This window comes from Oncorhynchus masou, chromosome 12 (genome assembly GCF_036934945.1).
Source record: "Oncorhynchus masou masou isolate Uvic2021 chromosome 12, UVic_Omas_1.1, whole genome shotgun sequence".
In the NCBI taxonomy this organism is placed as follows: Eukaryota; Metazoa; Chordata; class Actinopteri; order Salmoniformes; family Salmonidae; genus Oncorhynchus; species Oncorhynchus masou.
The window spans coordinates 35,698,403-35,718,421 of record NC_088223.1 but is presented as its reverse complement, the minus strand read 5'-3'; the positions used below and the strand labels follow the sequence as shown (position 1 = coordinate 35,718,421).

The following is a 20,019-nucleotide window of genomic DNA, read 5'->3' as shown; positions in this document are numbered from 1 at the left end:
AGTAGAAATTACGACAGTACCACTATTCACCAGCAGAGACAGTATGTTTCAGCATGAGGATTTCAAGAGTCCCAATGCAGATGGTAGTAAATCATACTGCATTTTTCTTTAAATTCAAATCAATGTCAGATTTAGACTTGGTAAATTATTTTCAAACATACCTATTTTTAATCAAGCTGTCGACGCTACAGCACCAAAGTGCAAATTTGTTTAAAACGGCAATTTGCAGTTCCTACATTTTTTTTACTTAAAAATTGATGATACAGTTGAAGTCAGAAGTTTACATACACCTTAGCCAAATACATTTAAACTCAGTTTTTCACAATTCCTGACATTTAATCCTAGTATAAAGTCCCTGTCTTAGGTCAATTAGGATCACCACTTTATCTTAAGAATGTGAAATGTCAAAATAATAGTACAGAGAATAATTTATTTCAGCTTTTATTTCTTTCATCACATTCCCAGTGGGTCAGAAGTTTACATACACTTAATTAGAATTTAGTAGCATTGCCTTTAAATTGTTTAACTTGGGTCAAATGTTTCGGGAAGCCTTCCACAAGCATCCCACAATACGTTGGGTGTCACACCCTGACCATAGTTTGCTTTGTATGTTTCTATGTTTTGTTTGGTCAGGGTGTGATCTGAGTGGGCATTCTATGTTGTATGTCTAGCTTGTCTGTTTCTGTGTTTGGCCTGATATGGTTCTCAATCAGAGGCAGGTGTTAGTTGTTGTCTCTGATTGAGAACCACATTTAGGTAGCCTGTTTTGTCATTGTGGGTTGTGGGTGATTGTCTATGTTAGTTGCTTGTGTTAGCACATTTTGGTATATAGTGCCGGGGTTTGTGTTTATTGGTTTGTGTTCAGTGCTTTCTTTAATTAAAATATCATCATGAACACATACCACGCTGCATTTTGGTCCGCTTCTTAAGACGTCCGTGACATTGGGTGAATTTTGGCCCATTCCTCATGACAGAGCTGGTGTAACTGAGTCAGGTTTGTAGGCCTCCTTGCTCACGCACACTTTTTCAGTTCTGCCCGTGCGTCACGGTTGGGATGGTGTTCTTCGGCTTGCAAGCCTCCCCCTTTTTCCTCCATACATAACGATGGTCATTACGGCCAAACAGTTTGAAATCAAATGTATTTATAAAGCCCTTCTTACATCAGCTGATATCTGTCATGTTCTGACCCTAGTTATTGTGTTAATTGTTTGTTTTAGTTGGTCAGGACGTGAGTTGGGTGGGCATTCTATGTTTTGTGTGTCTAGGTTGTTTTTCTGTGTTTGGCCTCGGTTCTCAATCAGAGGCAGGTGTCGTTAGTTGTCTCTGATTGAGAATCATACTTAGGTAGCCTGGGTTTCACTGTTGTTTTGTGGGTGATTGTTTCCGTGTCTGTGTTTGTTTCACCACACAGGACTGTTTCGGTTTTCACATTTATTGTTTTGTATTTTTGTAGTGTTCTCGGTTATCGTCTTTATTAAAGATGTTTAACAGTAACCACGCTGCATTTTGGTCCTCCTCTCCTTCAGAGGAAGAAAACCGTTACAATATCTCAAAGTGCTGTACAGAAACCCAGCCTAAAACCCCAAACAGCAAGCAATGAAGGTGTAGAAGCACGGTGGCTAGGAAAAACTCCCTAGAAAGGCCAGAACCTAGGAAGAAACCTAGAGAGGAACCAGGCTATGAGGGGTGGCCAGTCTTCTGGCTGTGCCGGGTGGAGATTATAACAGTACATGACCAAGATGTTCAAACATTCATAGATGAACAGCAGGGTCAAATAATAATAATCACAGTGGATGTCGAGGGTGCAACAGGTCAGCACCTCATGAGTAAATGTCAGCTGGATTTTTATAGCCGATCATTCAGAGTCTCTCTACCACTCCAGTTGTCTTTAGAAAGTTGAAAACAGCAGGACTGGGACATGTAGCACGTTGATGACCAGGTCAGGATTCATTAGCCGCAGGCAGAACAGTTGAAACTGGAGCAGCAGTATGGCCAGGTGGACTGGGGGGCTCCGAGAGAGAGAAAGAAATAATGAGGGAAAGAGAGAATTAGAGAGAGCATACTTAAATTCACACAGGACACCAGATAAGACAGGAGAAATACTCCAGATATAACAGACTGACCCTAGCCCCCCGTGTCACGAACGTCGCCAGGGAAATGACCGGACCAAGGTGCAGCATGGTGAGCGTACATTTTCCTTTATTTAGAATGTCGCCAACAAAACAAGCAACCCCACAAACGAACGTGCAGCTTCCTAGGGCTATACAGACCACTAACAAAGATAACTACCCACAACTAAAGTGGAAAAACAGGCTGCCTAAGTATGATTCGCAATCAGAGACAACGATTGACAGCTGTCCCTGATTTGAGAACCATACCCGGCCAAAACATAGAAACAGAAAACATAGAATGCCCACCCCACATCACACCCTGACCTAACCAAATAGAGAAATAAAACGGCTCTCTAAGGTCAGGGCGTGACACCCCGACACAAACTACTGCAGCATAAATACTGGATGCTGAGACAGAAGTGGTCGGGAGACACTGTGGCCCCATCCGACGATACCCCCGGACAGGGACAAACAGGCAGGATATAACCCCACCCACTTTGCCAAAGCAGCCGTGTTTAGCACTAACTGGTTTATTGAGTGCTTTATCCAGGTAGCCGGAAAGTAGAGCATTCCAGTAGTCTAACCTAGAAGTGACAAAAGCATGGATTAATTTTTCTGCATTATCTTTGGACAGAAAATTTCAGATTTTTGCAATGTTACGTAGATGGAGAAAAGCTATCATTGAAACAGTCTTAATATGTTCGTCAAAAGAGAGATCAGGGTCCAGAGTAATGCCAAGGTCCTTCACAGTTTTATTTGAGACGACTGTACATCCATCAAGATTAGTTGTCAGATTCAACAGAGGATCTGTTTGTTTCTTGGGACCTAGAACAAGCATCTCTGTTTTGTCTGAATTTAAAAGTTGAAAATTTGCAGCCTTATGTGTGAAACACAGGCTCCCAGGAAGGGCCATTTTGGGGCTTCACCATGTTTCATCGAAATGTACAGCTGTGTGTCATCTGCATAGCAGTGAAAGTTAACATTATGTTTCCGAATGACATCACCAAGAGGTAAAATATATAGTGAAACAATAGTGGTCCCAAATCGTAACCTTGAGGAACACCGAAATTTACAGTTGATTTGTCAGAGGACAAACCATCCACAGAGACAAACTGATATATTGATGAGACTGATACTTATATTTTTCTTTCATCAGACCAGAGGACATTTCTCCAAAAAATACGATCTCTGTCCCCATGTGCAGTTGCAAACCGTAGTCTGGCTTTTTTATGGCAGTTTTGGAGCAGTGGCTTCTTCCTTGCCTTTCAGGTTATGTCGATAAGGGACTTTTTTTACTGTGGATATAGATACTTTTGTACCTGTTTCCTCCAGCATCTTCACAAGGTCCTTTGCTGTTGTTCTGAGATTGATTTGCATTTTTTGCACCAGCGTACATTCATCTCTAGGAGACAGAACGCACTTCCTTCCTGAGCAGTATGACGGCTGTGTGGTCCCATGGTCTTCATACTTGCATACTATTGTTTGTACAGATGAGCGTGGTACATTCAGACGTTTGGAAATTGCTCCCAAGGATGAACCAGAATGGTGGAGGTCTACAAAGTTTTTTCTGAGGTCTTGGCTGATTTCTTTTGATTTTCCCATGATGTCAAGCAAAGAGGCACTGATTTTGAAGGTAGGCCTTGAAATACATCCACAGGTACACCTCCAATTGACTCAAATTACTCAATTAGCCTATCAAAAGCTTCTATAGCCATGACATAATTTTCGGGAATTCTCCAAGCTGTTTAAAGGCACAATCAACTTAGTGTATGTAAACTTCTGACCCACTGGAATTGTGATACAGTGAATTATAAGTGAAATAATTGATCTGTAAACAATTGTTGGAAAAAATTACTTGTGTCATGCATAAAGTAGATGTCCTAACCGACTTGCCAAAACTATGGTTTGTTAACAAGAAATTTGCGGAGTGGTTGAAAAACGAGTTTTAATGACTCCAACCTAAGTGTATGTAAACTTCCGACTTCAACTGTAGGTCAATGGTCTTATATTAGTGGGCTGTGTGGTCAAAATTCTACGCAACTCGCCACTACACACTGAGCAATAAACAACATGAATATGGTAAAACAGTCAAATATTACATCTGTCCATAGGCTATGTGATATTAGTATTATGAGGAACAATTCTACTGGTGCTCTGGATTTTGTGTCACTGTTTCTTTGGACGAATCACAATTTTGTATGAGTGTACCTACACCTGGCTGCCATCTTTTGGATTTTGGAAAAAGGAGAGGTTCATTTGGCTCTTAGACTTGGCCGAGGCTTTAAGAAGGGAGGCGATGTTGATTTGTCTGCTACCGACTTGTCCACCGTGGTTCTGCCACTTGTACTAGGCGAAACATCTCAGTCTTTCCCCGCAGACCCAAATCTAGAAGCTGGCGGGAAGCTAGCAGTCAAGCAACATTTGGTTCTTTTATATGATTAGTCTCCTGTAAACATTACATGGAATACATATTCCAAGAAAAGGGTAACATTCACAAATATACAATGCTGTCTTTAAAGGGACAGTCCACTTCGAAATCATAACGTTTGCAGACCTCAAAAGTAGTCTTATTATGATTCCAATGTTTGCGTAGATCCAGCTACATTCCCCCCAGAAAATAGATGGATAAGCACCAAATAAAATCATATATTTTCCATTCACTTTAACTGAGGCATTTGGACCTAACTGAACTGTCTGGTTGACCTTTGCTGGGATTAGCTGACAGACACCATCATTGCAGAAAGAAACCCAATGGCATCAATAAGGTACACTGGCTAATAAAGATCAGAGAAATCCCTCATAGGCTGACAAGTAATCTTTACGTTGTTACAGGTGAACACTGTGTGTGTGTGTGTGTGGTAGGGCAAATATTTACAAACTTTGTCCAAAGTGCAGTGGTGGGCTCTTTCACATTGTTTGAGAGCAATGTCAGCACAAGCTTATTTGAGTATACTCTTGACCTACCATATTACTGTCAAATTTATTCCTGGGCAATTCTTAATATGTTCAATTAATCTAGAGTAGCAACAATGTTTTCTTTTAGGTCTGTCATAGTGGGTGACACTTTTGACTGTACAAAGACTGAAGCAGGGTGGGTCTTGAGCAATACTGCATGTGGAGCAGTGATAAACTCACAAATTCACATTGTTCTTCTTTGTCTAATGTATTTTCTTTAACCATTTCAACTTGTGGTGTGTATCTGGAGTTAGAAAAAATAAACAGGGCTCTTACATGCAGGATTCTCTGGTCAAAAATTGCAAGATAGAGTTGTTAGAAACCATATCCAATAAGTGTCCTTATAGTAAAGTTAGCCAACCAGAGCCTGAGGGGGAACGAGACTGTGTCCAATCCAAGACAGTCTGTCATTTTAGTCCGTGTCGGAAGTTGAATGAAGCCCTTTTTCAGAGAGAGAGAGAGAGAGAGAGAGAGAGAGAGAGAAAGAGAAAGAAAATGTTTAATTAATCTGGTTCCCAGGTGACATGGAAGTTGAAACCCTATCCAATCCAACTTCCTGTAGGATCAGAGAGGTAAGCATAGCTCCATCTAGCAGAGGTTCACGGTCCAATCAAATTGTTCCATGGCCATGCCAGATAATGCTCCAGAGGCCTAATAGCTTAATTAGACAGGACAAGCTTTAAGTCTTAATGCTGTGTCATTCAACAGCTACCCATGACTCCCTAAGCCTCCAATGGCTGAATAAAAAAACATTGATTCATAAATATTTCATAACATCAGTGTACATTTTAGGGAGTGGATGCCCTCAAGCAAAGGTTGTCCTGATTAGTTTCAAAACAGTAAAGCAGTGACAGAGAGGCTCCTGTAAAGAGCTTGACTGCCATAAAAATACAGATTTCAGAGTATTGGTAACATTGCCGTCTTTATAATTCTGTGAATCAGAGCCCCTGCGAAATGAATGGAATATAACATTGTGTACTGTACTGTATATCAACATGCACTGAAAGATGCCCCTGTGGGCGGGTTGAACCCTCTATACTTCTGGGACAGCCTTGAGAGGAGCATTGAGTAACTGTTCCCTTTGCATTGTGACATCCCCCTTTGACTCAGTAAACAGAACAGAATGATCGGTAAACTATACAGAATGGGGAGTATTTGTTGTAGTAAATGAAATCAGGGCCTCATACCTAAAAAGGTACATGTTATCCTGTCAACATCACACAGGCAATTACAAAGGGCAAGTGAAGTTCTTCTCCATGCATTTTCAAAACATATTTCAATAAGGTGTCAATTTCAAGTCAAATCCCAAGCACCACAAGTAGAGGTCGACAAGGGGACACCTGCCATATCTGACATATAGTAGAGGCCTAGCTGTTATCTGAATCACTGTGCGTTCACCTCCCATGCAAGGGTGTAGATATTTTGAGGGGTATATGGAGGGGTATTTTGAAAACGCAGTATAAGTGGAAGGATAAGTGAAAGGCCCCCCCATCATGAAAACAACTTACCTCCTGCATTTCAACACATCTTGCCATGGGGCAGTTTAATAATGCTATTCTACACATTGTGTCATGAATCTGAGAGACAATTTTGCAGTTTTAAAGCAAATTCTGGGGCAGGGATTAAAATCTTCTGTTTAATAGCTCATCTCATGCTATTCTTCCCGTGTTGCCAAGAGGATGAGGGGAAATGTTGCAGTTTTAAAGTAACTGTCCAGTGAAAATCTCACTTTTAGAAGTTAATATTCTTTTAACTCATACCCAAGTAATGTTGTTGACTCATCCTACACATTGTGTCATGAATCTGAGAGACAAGTTTGCAGTTTTAAAGCAAATTCTGGGGCAGGAATTAAAATCTTCTGTTTTATAGCTCATCTCATCCTATTCTTCCCATGTTGCCAAGAGGATGAGGGGAAATGTTGCAGTTTTAAAGTAACTGTCCAGTGAAAAGAAGAAGTAGAAGTTAATATTCCTTTAACTCATACCCAAGTATAGTTGTTGACTCATCCTATTTGTGGCTGCAGCATAAATAGGAAAAAAAAATCTTTAAAAAACCCACCTCAAACTTGTATCTCAAACATGCTGTTAAAAAATGCTTGCTATTTCCTTACTAGAGGATGATCTGGCCAATCACCGTTCTACTCGCAGGAATATTTTGTATGACCGGTATACACTCAAACCATTCTGTTGTTGGGGTACGCCCACACCATTCCAACACAGAAAAGCTGCTGTAATTAATTATAGGTCATATTTCATAGAAATCTGCAAACACTGGACAGTTACTTTAAAGGTTGGCAAAAACGCAAAAATAACCGCTTTAAACTGTATAACTGATCAATGCACCACCATACCAGGTAATTTAATGCTTAAAAATCTAAATAAATTAATGAATAAGACATTTGGCAACAGAAGTGCCATTACTTACCTATCTCTACAGCTTCCGTCCAAAAACAAATCCTGTGAAATGACATCAAGACATACTGGAGGAGTTACTGGCTAGCTACAAGTGGCTAGCTTAGTTAACAAACTAGCTACGTTGGTCGTGGCACACATGACCAAAATCACACATCGATGAACCACCAAAGGCACACCCCATTTCTTTTGTTCGTGCCCAACGTAAAACTGTTAAAGCAAATTTCCCGCAATTCTATACATGTTGACATTGCTAATGACATGTCCCTATATTATCTGGGTTGTTCTGACCTCCAAGGGGCTTCCAACCCCCCCCCCCCCCCCAAGAAATAATATAGGATATATATCATTGGGGGGTGGCAGTCGACCTTTTCAGAATATTGAGGGGGGGGGGGGGTGACACCCATCCCCATGGCAATTTCATCTATGCTCCCAAGGCCTTTTCCAAGCAAGCTCTTGGGGTGGTGTTTTCTCAAATTTGGCAGCTACATGATTTTACAGCTGTCATTTCAACATAAACTGTAGTAGAGAAAGTTGTTTTTATAAAAACCCACCCCCTTCTCTCTGAGCGGCTCTCTCTCCCTCTGTCATTGCGCGAGTCGAGTGAACCCACAGTTTAGTGCTGACTATGGTTTACAGAACATCTGCCAGCAGCACCATTGTACCACAGTGCAGCTGTCACCATTACTTAATCCGCTTTGGTTTGCAGCAAAAAGCAAATTGAGCAAGACAATTCAACAGCGCTGAACCCCTGTGCCCTGGTCATCGATTCAGAACGGTCAGGGGTGGACTTTGCCCACAATTTTTGGACTCTTTTGGGGAATGCTAAAGAGGAGGATACGCTATTTGGAACATGTTACTGGGAAAATTGGTACGGTAAAGTTGTTGCATAATTGTTGTATTCTGAAATGTAGTCTTGAAATTCTTGGATTTCTTTTGGACAACCTGACAAAATGCTAAATGCGTCCTTTCAACATATTGATAGGTGTAGGGAAGAAATTGTACTTTGAATCTTATTGACAGGCGTCCAGATCTTGCAAGATGGCTATTAGTAAACGTATGTAATTATTCATCCTATTCATTAATATATTGTCTTCAACGAAAATAAACAATTCATTAATAGCCTAATTGTCGGTAGGCTACGCCTAATTGTCGATAGGCTACAGTCTGTAAATAGTGGCACACGCACTTGTTTACCCGGGCAAGTAAACAAGCTAATTGGCTAATGATTAATATTCTGAACAGTCATGTACTGTAAGGCTCCATTCTGTTCTGTGACGAATTGTTCTTCATTCATTTTAAATGGTGCCAGCTATTATTTGAACGTTTCAACTGAAACGGAATAGGCAGGCCTGTGTCAGATGTATCAGTTTAACTGCAACAGTTCGGATGAACTTGAAACAATATTATCGCAAATGAGTGACAGGAATCGTCTGTTCAGATTGATTAGCCTATAATTAATCACATTCATTTAAGTATTCTCTTAATTTACTTAAATATCAGCATCTTATTTATTTATCCCCACCAGAAAATGTCACATATAAAAATATTTGTTTCAATAGCCCAGTAAAAAATAAATAATAATCTAAATAAATACACCTGGTGGTCTATACAGGGATCAAATTACCTCGTTCAAAATACAAGAACATGGGGGTAGTTTTTAAAAAGCAACATTTGTGTAGGAAATATTTTGCCATCATAATTAAGTTTTTATACGTACATTCAGATTTTCTGTTCTCCATTAGAAAAAGAAACCTCTCTTCAAACTGCGTCAATCCGTGGGCTGTTTATGGAATAACAAAAGACAACCACTTGTTGTGATGAATTTAAAGGAGTATTTCAAGCTAAACAAATATTATGTTCCTCTCTTCAATGATTTTTGAATCATATTTCAAGCTCAACACATACAGTACATACTCTAGTAACAAAATATTTGTCAAAATGATGGCGCTATGGTTAGACCAGAGTCAAATATAGGCTGTAGGTCAAATAGTTATTAGCCTATTTGAGGTGCACTTGATTTTGCTGTAAATGTGCACTTTTGGGACTATTCCATTGATTACATTTTACAGTGTAAGATAAATCATGCTCAGCTTGAGTATTTGAATGTAGTTGACATCGACCAGTATACAAATATCTAAGTTGTCACAGTACCTACCTATAACTGGTACTTTCGCACTAGTAGAACATTATTTTTGGATCTGTTTGAATTCATCAGGTGGAATACCTCATGGTCTAGACTTGACTCCTTGATTCTGATGTTGTATGAACAGCTTTAGGATGACATCTATCTCTTCTTCTCAGTTAGTTGTTCTCTTCGCACTCCTTACGGGATCCGGTGTTAGTGTGGCATATGTCTTTCAAGCAAGTCGACCTGGAGAAGATGCAGGATCTCCGCCACAAACCAAAAGTGAGAAATTCATCTGTGTTGACATCTGGCCTTTCCTACCCTGACACACAATTGGCTAATAATGCTTTTATTACAGTAGAGTAAAATAGAGAATAATATAACTGTTTTGTCCCTTCAAAGATGGAAATTGTTCTTTGGCATCACCACTGTTCATTTTCTTCCATATTGCACCTTTTTTCTGGAACTGTAGTAACCCAATATTTAAGATTGACGTTACATTTTCTTCAGCTTGATCGCCTTTAGCCTTTGTCTTGTCATAATGCCATAGCTTATTATGTGCAACACACAAGCTGTGTTTACCAGACTACATTTTCAATGCACTGACGTATTTTCTAGTGAATGTGGTATCCATACGAGGACACGTCCATGGAAGTTGAGTCAGAGTCACTTGGAGTTGGCGTGTCTCTTTAGCATTGTGTAATGGTGTTCTCTTGTCCCAGCTATCTCAGACTCCCTGTGGGTTAGCTCAGCAGGATCATGTAAGGGCAGATGTTTCGAATTGGAAGAAGCTTTACCGCCAGGTTGCAGATGTGACAACTTGTGCAAAACCTACTACAGCTGCTGCTCAGATTTCGATGAGCACTGTTTAAAAACAGGTTTGTGTACCAGCTTGTCTTTGAACTATTTTTTCTTACGGTGTCTCTTACTGTGGTGCCATGGTATAATTGTACAATAGACCCGAGGGGTTGTGCTATATGGATGTATACCACTAACACCCGAAGTGCATTATTGCTATTATACCATGGCTAAGGGCTGTTCTTAAGCATCACGCAACAAGGAGTGCCTGTATACAGCCCTTAGCCGTGGTATATTGGCCGTATACCACAAACACCCGAGGTGCCTTAATGCTATTATAAACTGGTTACCAACGTCATTATAGCAGTAAAAATACATGTTTACCCATGGTATACGGTCTGATGTACCATGGCTTTTAGCCAATCAGCATTCAGGGCTCGAACCACCAAGTTTACAATCCCCAATATGAACAGCTTATAACCATCCACTACTGTTGAAAATAATTAAACCAAATTAAACAATTGCTGATATTGAATTTGCTTTCTGATTGATTTGTGTCCATGAGTCATGACTGGTCCTGTTGTAGCTAGTTGTTGATGCTGAATACAGACTCTGATGTCCCTTCCCTGGTGCAGCGGGTGGCTTTGAGTGCAGTGAAGATCGCTGTGGGGAGATGAGGAATGATGAACATGCATGCCACTGCTCAGAAGATTGTCTGAAGAAAGGAGACTGCTGCACCAACTACAAAGCCCTCTGCAAAGGTACACACTCAAACTTGGGATGTCTGAAAGGCTGTTGAAGAAAGTTAATTTAGGTCAGTTCATTCCATATTGAGACCCAAATGGGAAGGCAGTTGGTTAGAAGGTGACATAGGATGTGGGCTTTGGGTTATTGTCTTGCATCTTCCTTTGGACAGAAGTGCATTAGCTTCACATATGTTGTTTGCTCTACAATGAACCGATAAAAGTGCAAACTGTGAGTAACTTTCACATTCTTCATGGTATACATGTATTATATGTATCATCCTCATACTCTGACAACCCTTGCTAATCTGCATACTTTCGAAATGAAGAAGTGAAACTTTGCAACAAGCAGTGTGAAGAAAATTCTTATTTTGAATCAAATTCCAATATACCGGCAACAGACTTTTACTAGATCATGTGCTAGACTTTTCAAATTCTCCTATTGCAGGAGACACTAAATGGGTGGATGGTGAGTGTGAGGACATCACAGGCCCTGAATGTCCTGCAGGGTAAGTTTGAATCAAAAACTCAAGAATGTTTTCTTATTAGTTATGATTTTATCCTCAGAAACAGCGACAATGGTTTCATGGTCTGGGTAAAGTGGCAGTAGTTGAGCAGTCACCTCCAACTTGGACTGGAACCAGTAGCCCTGTTGGCACTTTTTGACCTAACACTGCTAGGCCATATGGTTCCCATATAATTTGTGTAAACTAAAGAAGTGACATCTTATCAACATTTCATTTTCCATGACAGCTTTTGAGTATTTGATCATTCTTCCCAGTTTTATCCGCCCTCCTCTGATCATGCTGTCGGTGGATGGGTTCCGGGCCTCCTATATGAAGAAGGGCAAAGCGGTGATCCCCAACATGGAGAAACTGAGTAAGTCACTCCCACTCACATCCTGACACTAGATAGGCCATGCTGTAGCTAATGTCATTGAAGGCAGAAAAGGTGAAGTACCCAGGCAACTTGCATGTCAATCACATTTATTTTGTAAAGTCGTTTTTACGTTAGCAGTTGTCACAAAGTACCTTACAGATACCCAGTCTAAAACCCCAAAGAGCAAGCCATGCAGAGGCAGAAGCACAGTGGCTAGGAAAAACTCCCTAGAAGGCACAGGGGTCTCTAGAGGGGGAAAAAAAACGCTACTCTACTCTATTATGTTTTAGATCAGAATGGATGTGTTTAATTATCATGCAGTGTGATGAAAGATTCTAGGCTACTGATCATTGGCTAATTTATTTCCATATAGGAACATGTGGCACTCATGCACCCTACATGCGACCAGTGTACCCCTCCAAAACTTTCCCCAATTTGTATACTCTTGCCACGGTATGTTTACTTATTCCGATGCATGTCCATATGAATTTACACTGTTTTATTGAAACTTGAAATAAAATAGGTTTTCAATTAGATGGTTTCCAATACATGTCCATGTACAGTGTAAAAGCATGTATCGACATTATAATAACATTGTAACAACTTTTAAACCGATCAATGATGTTTCTCTCATAACTCTGTGAGTTGTGATGTTTTCAAGGGGCTTTATCCTGAGTCTCATGGAATAGTGGGAAACTCGATGCACGACCCCGTGTTTGATGCCAATTTCCACTTGAGGGGGAGGGAGAAACTGAACCACCGCTGGTGGGGTGGCCAACCTGTGAGTGTATAGATACTGTCCAATTCTTCACACTTACACGTTTTTTTAAACTTAGGGAAATACACCAATACGTTTGCAGGAGCACAATGACATTTGTAGTGTAAGGAACAACTTGGAGCAGTATTAAGTGGTTGGGAATGGATAAGATAATAAGTGAATGGATTTTTTGCATATTGTATGCCTCATGTTTTATATCTGTGCTTGGAACAATGCTTGTTTCCCTGTATGTCTGTAGATCTGGATCACTGCAGAGAAGCAAGGGGTGAAGGCAGGCACCTTCTTCTGGCCATGGTGTGTTAACTCTCTTAGTCAATTACTTTATGTTTTTTTGACTGTCAGTTTTGCCATTTATGAATGTGTTATTCAGTGCGTTTCTATGGGCTATAGCAGTAAAGGCCAAATTCAATATTGTATCAAATCATTTTTATATATATTTTTTATACCTAAAGGAGTCCTAATATTCCAAATCAAATAGCTAAAGGATCCATGGTATTACCATCTTTAAACAATTCCCCCCCATTGAGTGGTGAAACTTAGTATAAAGATGATGATAAGGGTCAATATAAATACAAATCATTTGTGATTTTACTTGTGAAATGATGCAAATCATTTGCATATCCATGACCTAATCAGCACGAGGGAGCTGGTCCTTCCTACAGCACATCTTTACAAACAATACCCCCATTCAAGCAGACACATTGGCCATTGAGCTCTCAAAGCATGGTCGCGTAGAGCCCAGCTTGTTTTGCTAGCAAGTTTCACTAATTAGTATACACACATGAGAGCCACGTTAGACTGCCAAACGAACACTTTGGTTGATATTTCTATGTTTTGGCACCCTTTTGGATTTTTTCTAAAATGTTTTACCCCCATAACATGCAGTTATTCTAGAACTAAACCATGAGATACCTGCAAGTATACTTGACTGACATGTCTGTGTCGTTGCAGGGTGATTCCACTGGAGAGGAGAATCCTGACCATCTTGCGTTGGCTAAGTCTTCCTGACGATGAGAGGTTAGATATTCATCCCCACTGCTCATTTCATGTTAACATCAACCTGTGCCAACCTCACTTCCACCAATTTGTCCAACCAAATTTCCCCAAGACACTCAGATGGACTAATTTGGGGGGGGGGGGGGGTGGACATTAATATACACTGCTCAAAAAAATAAAGGGAACACTAAAATAACACATCCTAGATCTGAATGAATGTAATATTCTTATTAAATACTTTTGTCTTTACATAGATGAATGTGCTGACAACAAAATCACGCAAAAATTATCAATGGAAATCAAATTTATCAACCCGTGGAGGTCTGGATTTGGAGCCACACTCAAAATTAAAGTGGAAAACCACACTACAGGCTGATCCAACCACACTACAGGCTGATCCAACTTTGATGTAATGTCCTTAAAACAAGTCAAAATGAGGCTCAGTAGCGTGTGTGGCCTCCACGTGCCTGTATGACCTCCCTACAAAGCCTGGGCATGCTCCTGATGAGGTGGTGGATGGTGTCCTGAGGGATATCCTCCCAGACCTGAACTAAAGCATCCGCCAACTCCTGGACAGTCTGTGGTGCAACGTGGAGTTGGTGAATGGAGCGAGACATGATGTCCCAGATGTGCTCAATTGGATTCAGGTCTGGGGAACGGGTGGGCCAGTCCATAGCATCAATGCCTTCCTCTTGCAGGAACTGCTGACACAGTCCAACCACATGAGGTCTAGCATTGTCTTGCATTAGGAGGAACCCAGGGCCAACCGCACCAGCATATGGTCTCACAAGGGGTCTGAGGATCTCATCTCGGTACCTAATGGCAGTCAGGCTACCTCTGGCGAGCACATGGAGGGCTGTGCGGCCCCCCAAAGAAATGCCACCCCACACCATGACTGACCCACTGCCAAACCGGTCATGCTGGAGGATGTTGCAGGCAGCAGAACGTTCTCCACAGCGTCTCCAGACTCTGTCACATCTGTCACATGTGCTCAGTGTGAACATGCTTTCATCTGTGAAGAGCACAGGGCGCCAGTGGCGAATTTGCCAATCTTGGTGTTCTCTGGCAAATGCCAAACGTCCTGCACGGTGTTGGGCTGTAAGCACAACCCCCACCTGTGGACATCGGGCCCTCAGTGTAGCCTAGTGGTTAGAGTATTGGACTAGTAACTGAAAGTATTGGACTAGTAACCGAAAGGTTGCAAGTTCAAATCCCCGAGCTGACAAGGTACAAAATCTGTCGTTCTGCCCCTGAACAGGCAGTTAACCCACTGTTCCTAGGCCGTCATTGAAAATAAGAATTTGTTCTTAACTGACTTGCCTAGTAAAATAAAGGTAAAATAAAAATACCACCCTCATGGAGTCTGTTTCTGACCGTTTGAGCAGACACATGCACATTTGTGGCCTGCTGGAGGTCATTTTGCAGGGCTCTGGCAGTGCTCCTCCTGCTCCTCCTTGTACAAAGGCAGAGGTTGTTGCCCTCCTACGGCCTCCTCCACGTCTCCTGATGTACTGGCCTGTCTCCTGGTAGTGCATCCATGCTCTGGACACTACGCTGACAGACACAGCAAACCTTCTTGCCACAGCTCGCATTGATGTTCCATCCTGGATGAGCTGCACTACCACTTGTGTGGGTTGTAGACTCCGTCTCATGCTACCACTAGAGTGAAAGCACCGCCAGCATTCAAAAGTGACCAAAACATCAGCCAGGAAGCATAGGAACTGAGAAGTGGTCTGTGGTCACCACCTGCAGAACCACTCCTTTATTAGGGGTGTCTTGATAATTGCCTATAATTTCCACCTGTTGTCTATTCCATTTGCACAACAGCATGTGAAATGTATTGTCAATCAGTGTTGCTTCCTAAGTGGACAGTTTGATTTCACAGAAGTGTGATTGACTTGGAGTTACATTGTGTTGTTTAAGTGTTCCCTTTATTTTTTTGAGCAGTGTATATAAGAGTATTAATAGATACTGAATAGAGAAGCAAGTTACTGTACTAATTATGGGTCAATGGTTGAACAGTGTATCTGCACTAAGGTCAGTGGCTGAGCTGTGTGTCTGTACTGGGGTCAGTGGTTGAGCTGTGTGTCTGTACTGGGGTCAGTGGTTGAGCTGTGTACCTGTACTGAGGTCAGTGGTTGAGCTGTGTGTCTGTACTGAGGTTGAGCTGTGTGTCTGTACAGAGGTCAGAGGTTGAGCTGTGTGTCTGTACTGAGGTCAGTGGTTGAGCTGTGTGTCTGTACTGAGTATGGGTCAGTGGTTGAGCTGTGTGTCTGTACTGAGGTCAGTGGTTGAGCTGTGTGCCTGTACTGAGTATGGGTCAGTGGTTGAGATGTGTGTCTGTGTGCTATTTCTAGGCCCTATGTGTACGCTGTCCACTCAGAGCAGCCAGACACCTTCGGACACAGACTGGGGCCCTTCAGCAATGAGGTGAGCTCCTCTGATTGGGCCAGAAATAACCTCATCCCCAGGCTCAAATTGGTTTGACAGAGAGAGCGAGAACTGGCTGGTGGACGAAATTAGGCCAAAGATGGTTCATGGTTGCTATGGGATGGTGTGGGTGTTGTGAGGGATGTTTCACGTAAGAACAACTCATTTTGAGTGGCTAAATAGCTAAATAATGCTGCGCTCTCTAACTACGGTGATATTTACGCATCGATACTGTAAATACAGGTCAAATGTTATCATGAACCACAATTGACAAATTCCAGAGATTGTTCTTGAGGCATGACTTGTAGTAACCTTGGTGTGTTTTGTGTGCTGTAGTTGGACAACCCCCTGAGGGAGATTGATAATGTCATTGGACAGCTGATGAACGGCCTGAAGCAGATGAACCTACACCGCTGTGTCAACATCATTGTCGTTGGAGACCATGGTATGGAAGAATAGACCACAATTTTGAATTGTATCTGCACTAGCCTATGTCTACTCTGGTTAATTGACTTAATATTTTGTTAATTTAACTTGGCAAGTCAGTTAAGAACAAATTATTATTTAAAATGAGGCCCTACTGGGGAACAGTGGGCTAACTGCCTTGTTCAGGGGTAGAACAACAGATTTTTACGTTGTCAGCTCAGGTATTCAATCCAGCAACCTTTTGGTTACTGGCCCAACACTCTAACCACTTGGCTACCTGCCACCCCTGAATAACACCCAAACCAGATGTCTTTCCCTGATGTCTTGATAACATTGTGAAAATATCCATATGTACTTTGTTGTAATCTGGTTATTTGATGTCTCTACAACCAGAAAACCTTTTTACAAGCATAAAATCATGTTTATTTTGGCTTATGTTAACTTGTCTATTTCCCCCCCTAGGAATGGAGGAGGCCCACTGTGATAGGACTGAGTTCCTCAGTACCTATCCTGTGAACGTGGATGAGATCAATCTGATCCCTGGATCTCTTGGGAGAATCCGGGCCCGGGATCCCAAATCAACCACCTGTGAGTTACACAGTACTGTAAGAGAATGGATGTAGCAGGCTAGATGTGTGAACTAGAATGTGTTCACACATATTTCTTTCTTTCTAGTTTATTTTCCTATGTATCTGTTTTACTTTTTTTATGTTTACTTTTTTCAGATGACCCAAAAGTAGTTGTGGCAAATCTTACAGTAAGTGCACATGAAAAAAACGAACAAAACTAAACAGTTATTATGTTTTTGTTTGATATTTTGCTGGCTGTGTAGAACTTACAGTAAGTCATCTACATGTGTGGTCACAGAGTCCATGTAATGACCTTGTTTTTCAGTGTAAAATGCCAACCCAGCACTTTAAGCCTTACTTGAAACAACACCTCCCGAAACGGCTTCACTACGCCAACAACCGCAGAATTGAGGCTGTCCACTTACTCATGGAGAGAAAGTGGCACGTTGCTTGGTATTGTATTTTTCTACACTACTAGTACTATCAACTCAACTAGATTAAGTTAAAAATATTATATGGAATTTGTGGACTAATTGGTATTTGTGTAATGCTTTTTATTTGGTATATTCTTTCTATGTGATGCAGGAAAGTACCTGAAAACAGGAGGCATCCTGGGAGATGTGGTTTCTTTGGTGACCACGGATTTGACAATAAGATCACCAGTATGCGGGTAACCACTTAAATTAACATTCTATCAGTGCAACATTTTTCACATACTGTATTCTATTCTTAGCTGTTTGTGCTTACATTGTTTCCAATATTTGTTCCCAATATAGACAATCTTTTTGGGCTATGGACCAAGCTTTATGTTCCAGACCAAAGTGGCAGAATTCGAAAATATTGAGTTGTACAATGTCATGTGCGGTACGATTTCTTTCTGTACTTATTAAGTGCTAGTACGAGCTTATTTGTTGGCACCCCGGATTACTCTGAAACCAATATTTACAAGAGTTATTTCATAACCAGGAAATATAACGTCTCTATGGAAACTTTATTGCATACAAAATCCATCTCATATGCCCTTCTTTCCCAGACCTCCTGGGCTTAGTCCCTGCCCCTAACAATGGAACCCATGGCAGTCTGAATGACATGCTGAAAGCTCCTCCTTTCACACCGATCATGCCAGAGGAAGTGACCGCACCCACCACCTCTGACACCACCTCTGCCACAACCTACAACTTGGGATGTAGCTGTGACAATGAGGTCAGTGGTGAGGTCATGACTGGAAACCAACTCAAAGAGTTTCATAGAGTAACAGGGTTGGGGTCCATTCCATTTTCATTTCAGGTTATTTGGGAGCTGCATTAAAATTGCAATTCCTTTCCATTTATTTCAACTTAATGACACATACATTCTTACTGTTGTTGTTTTCAATTAAAATGGTCAAAAATAAACAAAAATAGCTTCTTATCAAAGAGCAATTTCTCAAGCAAGAATTTAGCTAGGACTGTCTGGAACTGGTCTGATTAGGGAAGGTAAAACTGAAAACTAGCTGGTATTGGCAGAGAGGTTTGGAACTCTCTTTCTTATAATGGCGCCGGAGGGGATGGCTGCCGTTTTACGGGCTCCTAACCAACTGTTCTATTTTGTTTGTTTTTTCGCATTTTTGTACATAATGTTGCTGCTACCGTCTCTTATGACCGAAAAGAGCTTCTGGACATCAGAATAGCGATTACTCAACTCGAACTGGACAAAGACTTTATTTTAATGAATCCGACGCGAAGGATATACTGCTTTGTCAAGACAAGACCTAAAACCCCATCATCAGCGTGAAGAAAACACAGAGGAAAAGGTGGAGGAGGGCGGGGTGCCTTGTAAGAATTTGCCGACGAGTAGGTAAACCACCACTTCCCTCCGTATTATTGGCCAACGTGCAATCATTGGAAACAAACTGGACGATCTACGATTAAGACTATCCTACCAACGGGACATTTAAAAACTGTAATATCTTATGTTTCACCGAGATGTGGTTGAATAACGACACAGATAATATAGAGCTGGCTGGCTTCTCCGTACATCGGCAGGACAGAGCAGCTACGTCTTGTAAGAAGAGGGCGGTGTGTGTCTATTTGTCAATAACTGCTGATGCGCGATGTCAAATATCAAAAAAGTCTCAAGATATTGCTTGCCTGAGGTAGAATACCTCATGATAAGCATTAGACCACACTGTCTACCAAGAGAGTTCTCATCTACAGTGGGGCAAAAAAGTATTTAGTCAGCCACCAATTGTGCAGCTTCTCCCACTTAAAAAGATGAGAGAGGCCTGTAATTTTCATCATAGGTACACTTCAACTATGACAGACAAAATGAGAAACAAAATCCAGAAAATCACATTGTAGGATTTTTTTATGAATTTATTTGCAAATTATGGTGGAAAATAAGTATTTGGTCAATAACAAAAGTTTTTCTCAATACTTTGTTATATACCCTTTGTTGGCAATGACAGAGGTCAAACGTTTTCTGTAAGTCTTCACAATTGCTTAAAAATCATACAATGTGATTTTCTGGATTTTTGTTTTAGATTGTTTTAGATTCCGCCTCTCACAGTTGAAGTGTACATATGATAAAAAATTACAGACCTCTACATGCTTTGTAAGTAGGAAAACCTGCAAAATCGGCAGTGTATCAAATACTTGTTCTCCCCACTGTGTATACTAGGAGGTGTCAGAGGAAGGCCCGATAAATTGTCAAAGACTCCAGTCACCCAAGTCATAGACTGTTCTCTCTGCTACAGCATGGCAAGCGGTACTGGAGCGCCAAGTTTAAAACCAAAAGGCTCCAGCCCTAAGCCATAA

General features: G+C 41.2%; 1 protein-coding gene and 1 long non-coding RNA gene across 3 annotated transcripts in view; one reads left to right on the top strand and one right to left on the bottom strand.

Moving 5' to 3' along the window:
* Positions 1-4,469: 4,469 nt before the first annotated feature.
* On the bottom strand, positions 4,470-9,787 carry LOC135549939 (uncharacterized). The gene is made up of 3 exons (XR_010457044.1): positions 9,636-9,787; positions 9,198-9,260; positions 4,470-5,507 (listed from the first exon to the last, which is right to left on the bottom strand). It is a non-coding gene; the product is annotated as an uncharacterized LOC135549939 (long non-coding RNA).
* LOC135549938 (ectonucleotide pyrophosphatase/phosphodiesterase family member 2-like) overlaps positions 8,069-20,019 on the top strand; it is a 37,394-nt gene continuing 25,443 nt past the window's right edge. For both annotated transcript variants that reach the window (XM_064980339.1, XM_064980338.1), the window contains exons 1-18: positions 8,069-8,348; positions 9,782-9,887; positions 10,328-10,483; positions 11,039-11,164; positions 11,595-11,655; positions 11,928-12,025; positions 12,399-12,478; positions 12,687-12,806; positions 13,042-13,097; positions 13,755-13,820; positions 16,157-16,229; positions 16,566-16,674; positions 17,118-17,243; positions 17,381-17,412; positions 17,550-17,677; positions 17,810-17,894; positions 18,001-18,088; positions 18,258-18,427. In XM_064980339.1, coding sequence (XP_064836411.1) covers positions 8,331-8,348; positions 9,782-9,887; positions 10,328-10,483; positions 11,039-11,164; positions 11,595-11,655; positions 11,928-12,025; positions 12,399-12,478; positions 12,687-12,806; positions 13,042-13,097; positions 13,755-13,820; positions 16,157-16,229; positions 16,566-16,674; positions 17,118-17,243; positions 17,381-17,412; positions 17,550-17,677; positions 17,810-17,894; positions 18,001-18,088; positions 18,258-18,427 — 1,698 coding nt within the window. In that variant the 5' untranslated portion in view covers positions 8,069-8,330. The remainder of the gene's footprint in view (positions 8,349-9,781; positions 9,888-10,327; positions 10,484-11,038; positions 11,165-11,594; positions 11,656-11,927; positions 12,026-12,398; positions 12,479-12,686; positions 12,807-13,041; positions 13,098-13,754; positions 13,821-16,156; positions 16,230-16,565; positions 16,675-17,117; positions 17,244-17,380; positions 17,413-17,549; positions 17,678-17,809; positions 17,895-18,000; positions 18,089-18,257; positions 18,428-20,019) is intronic.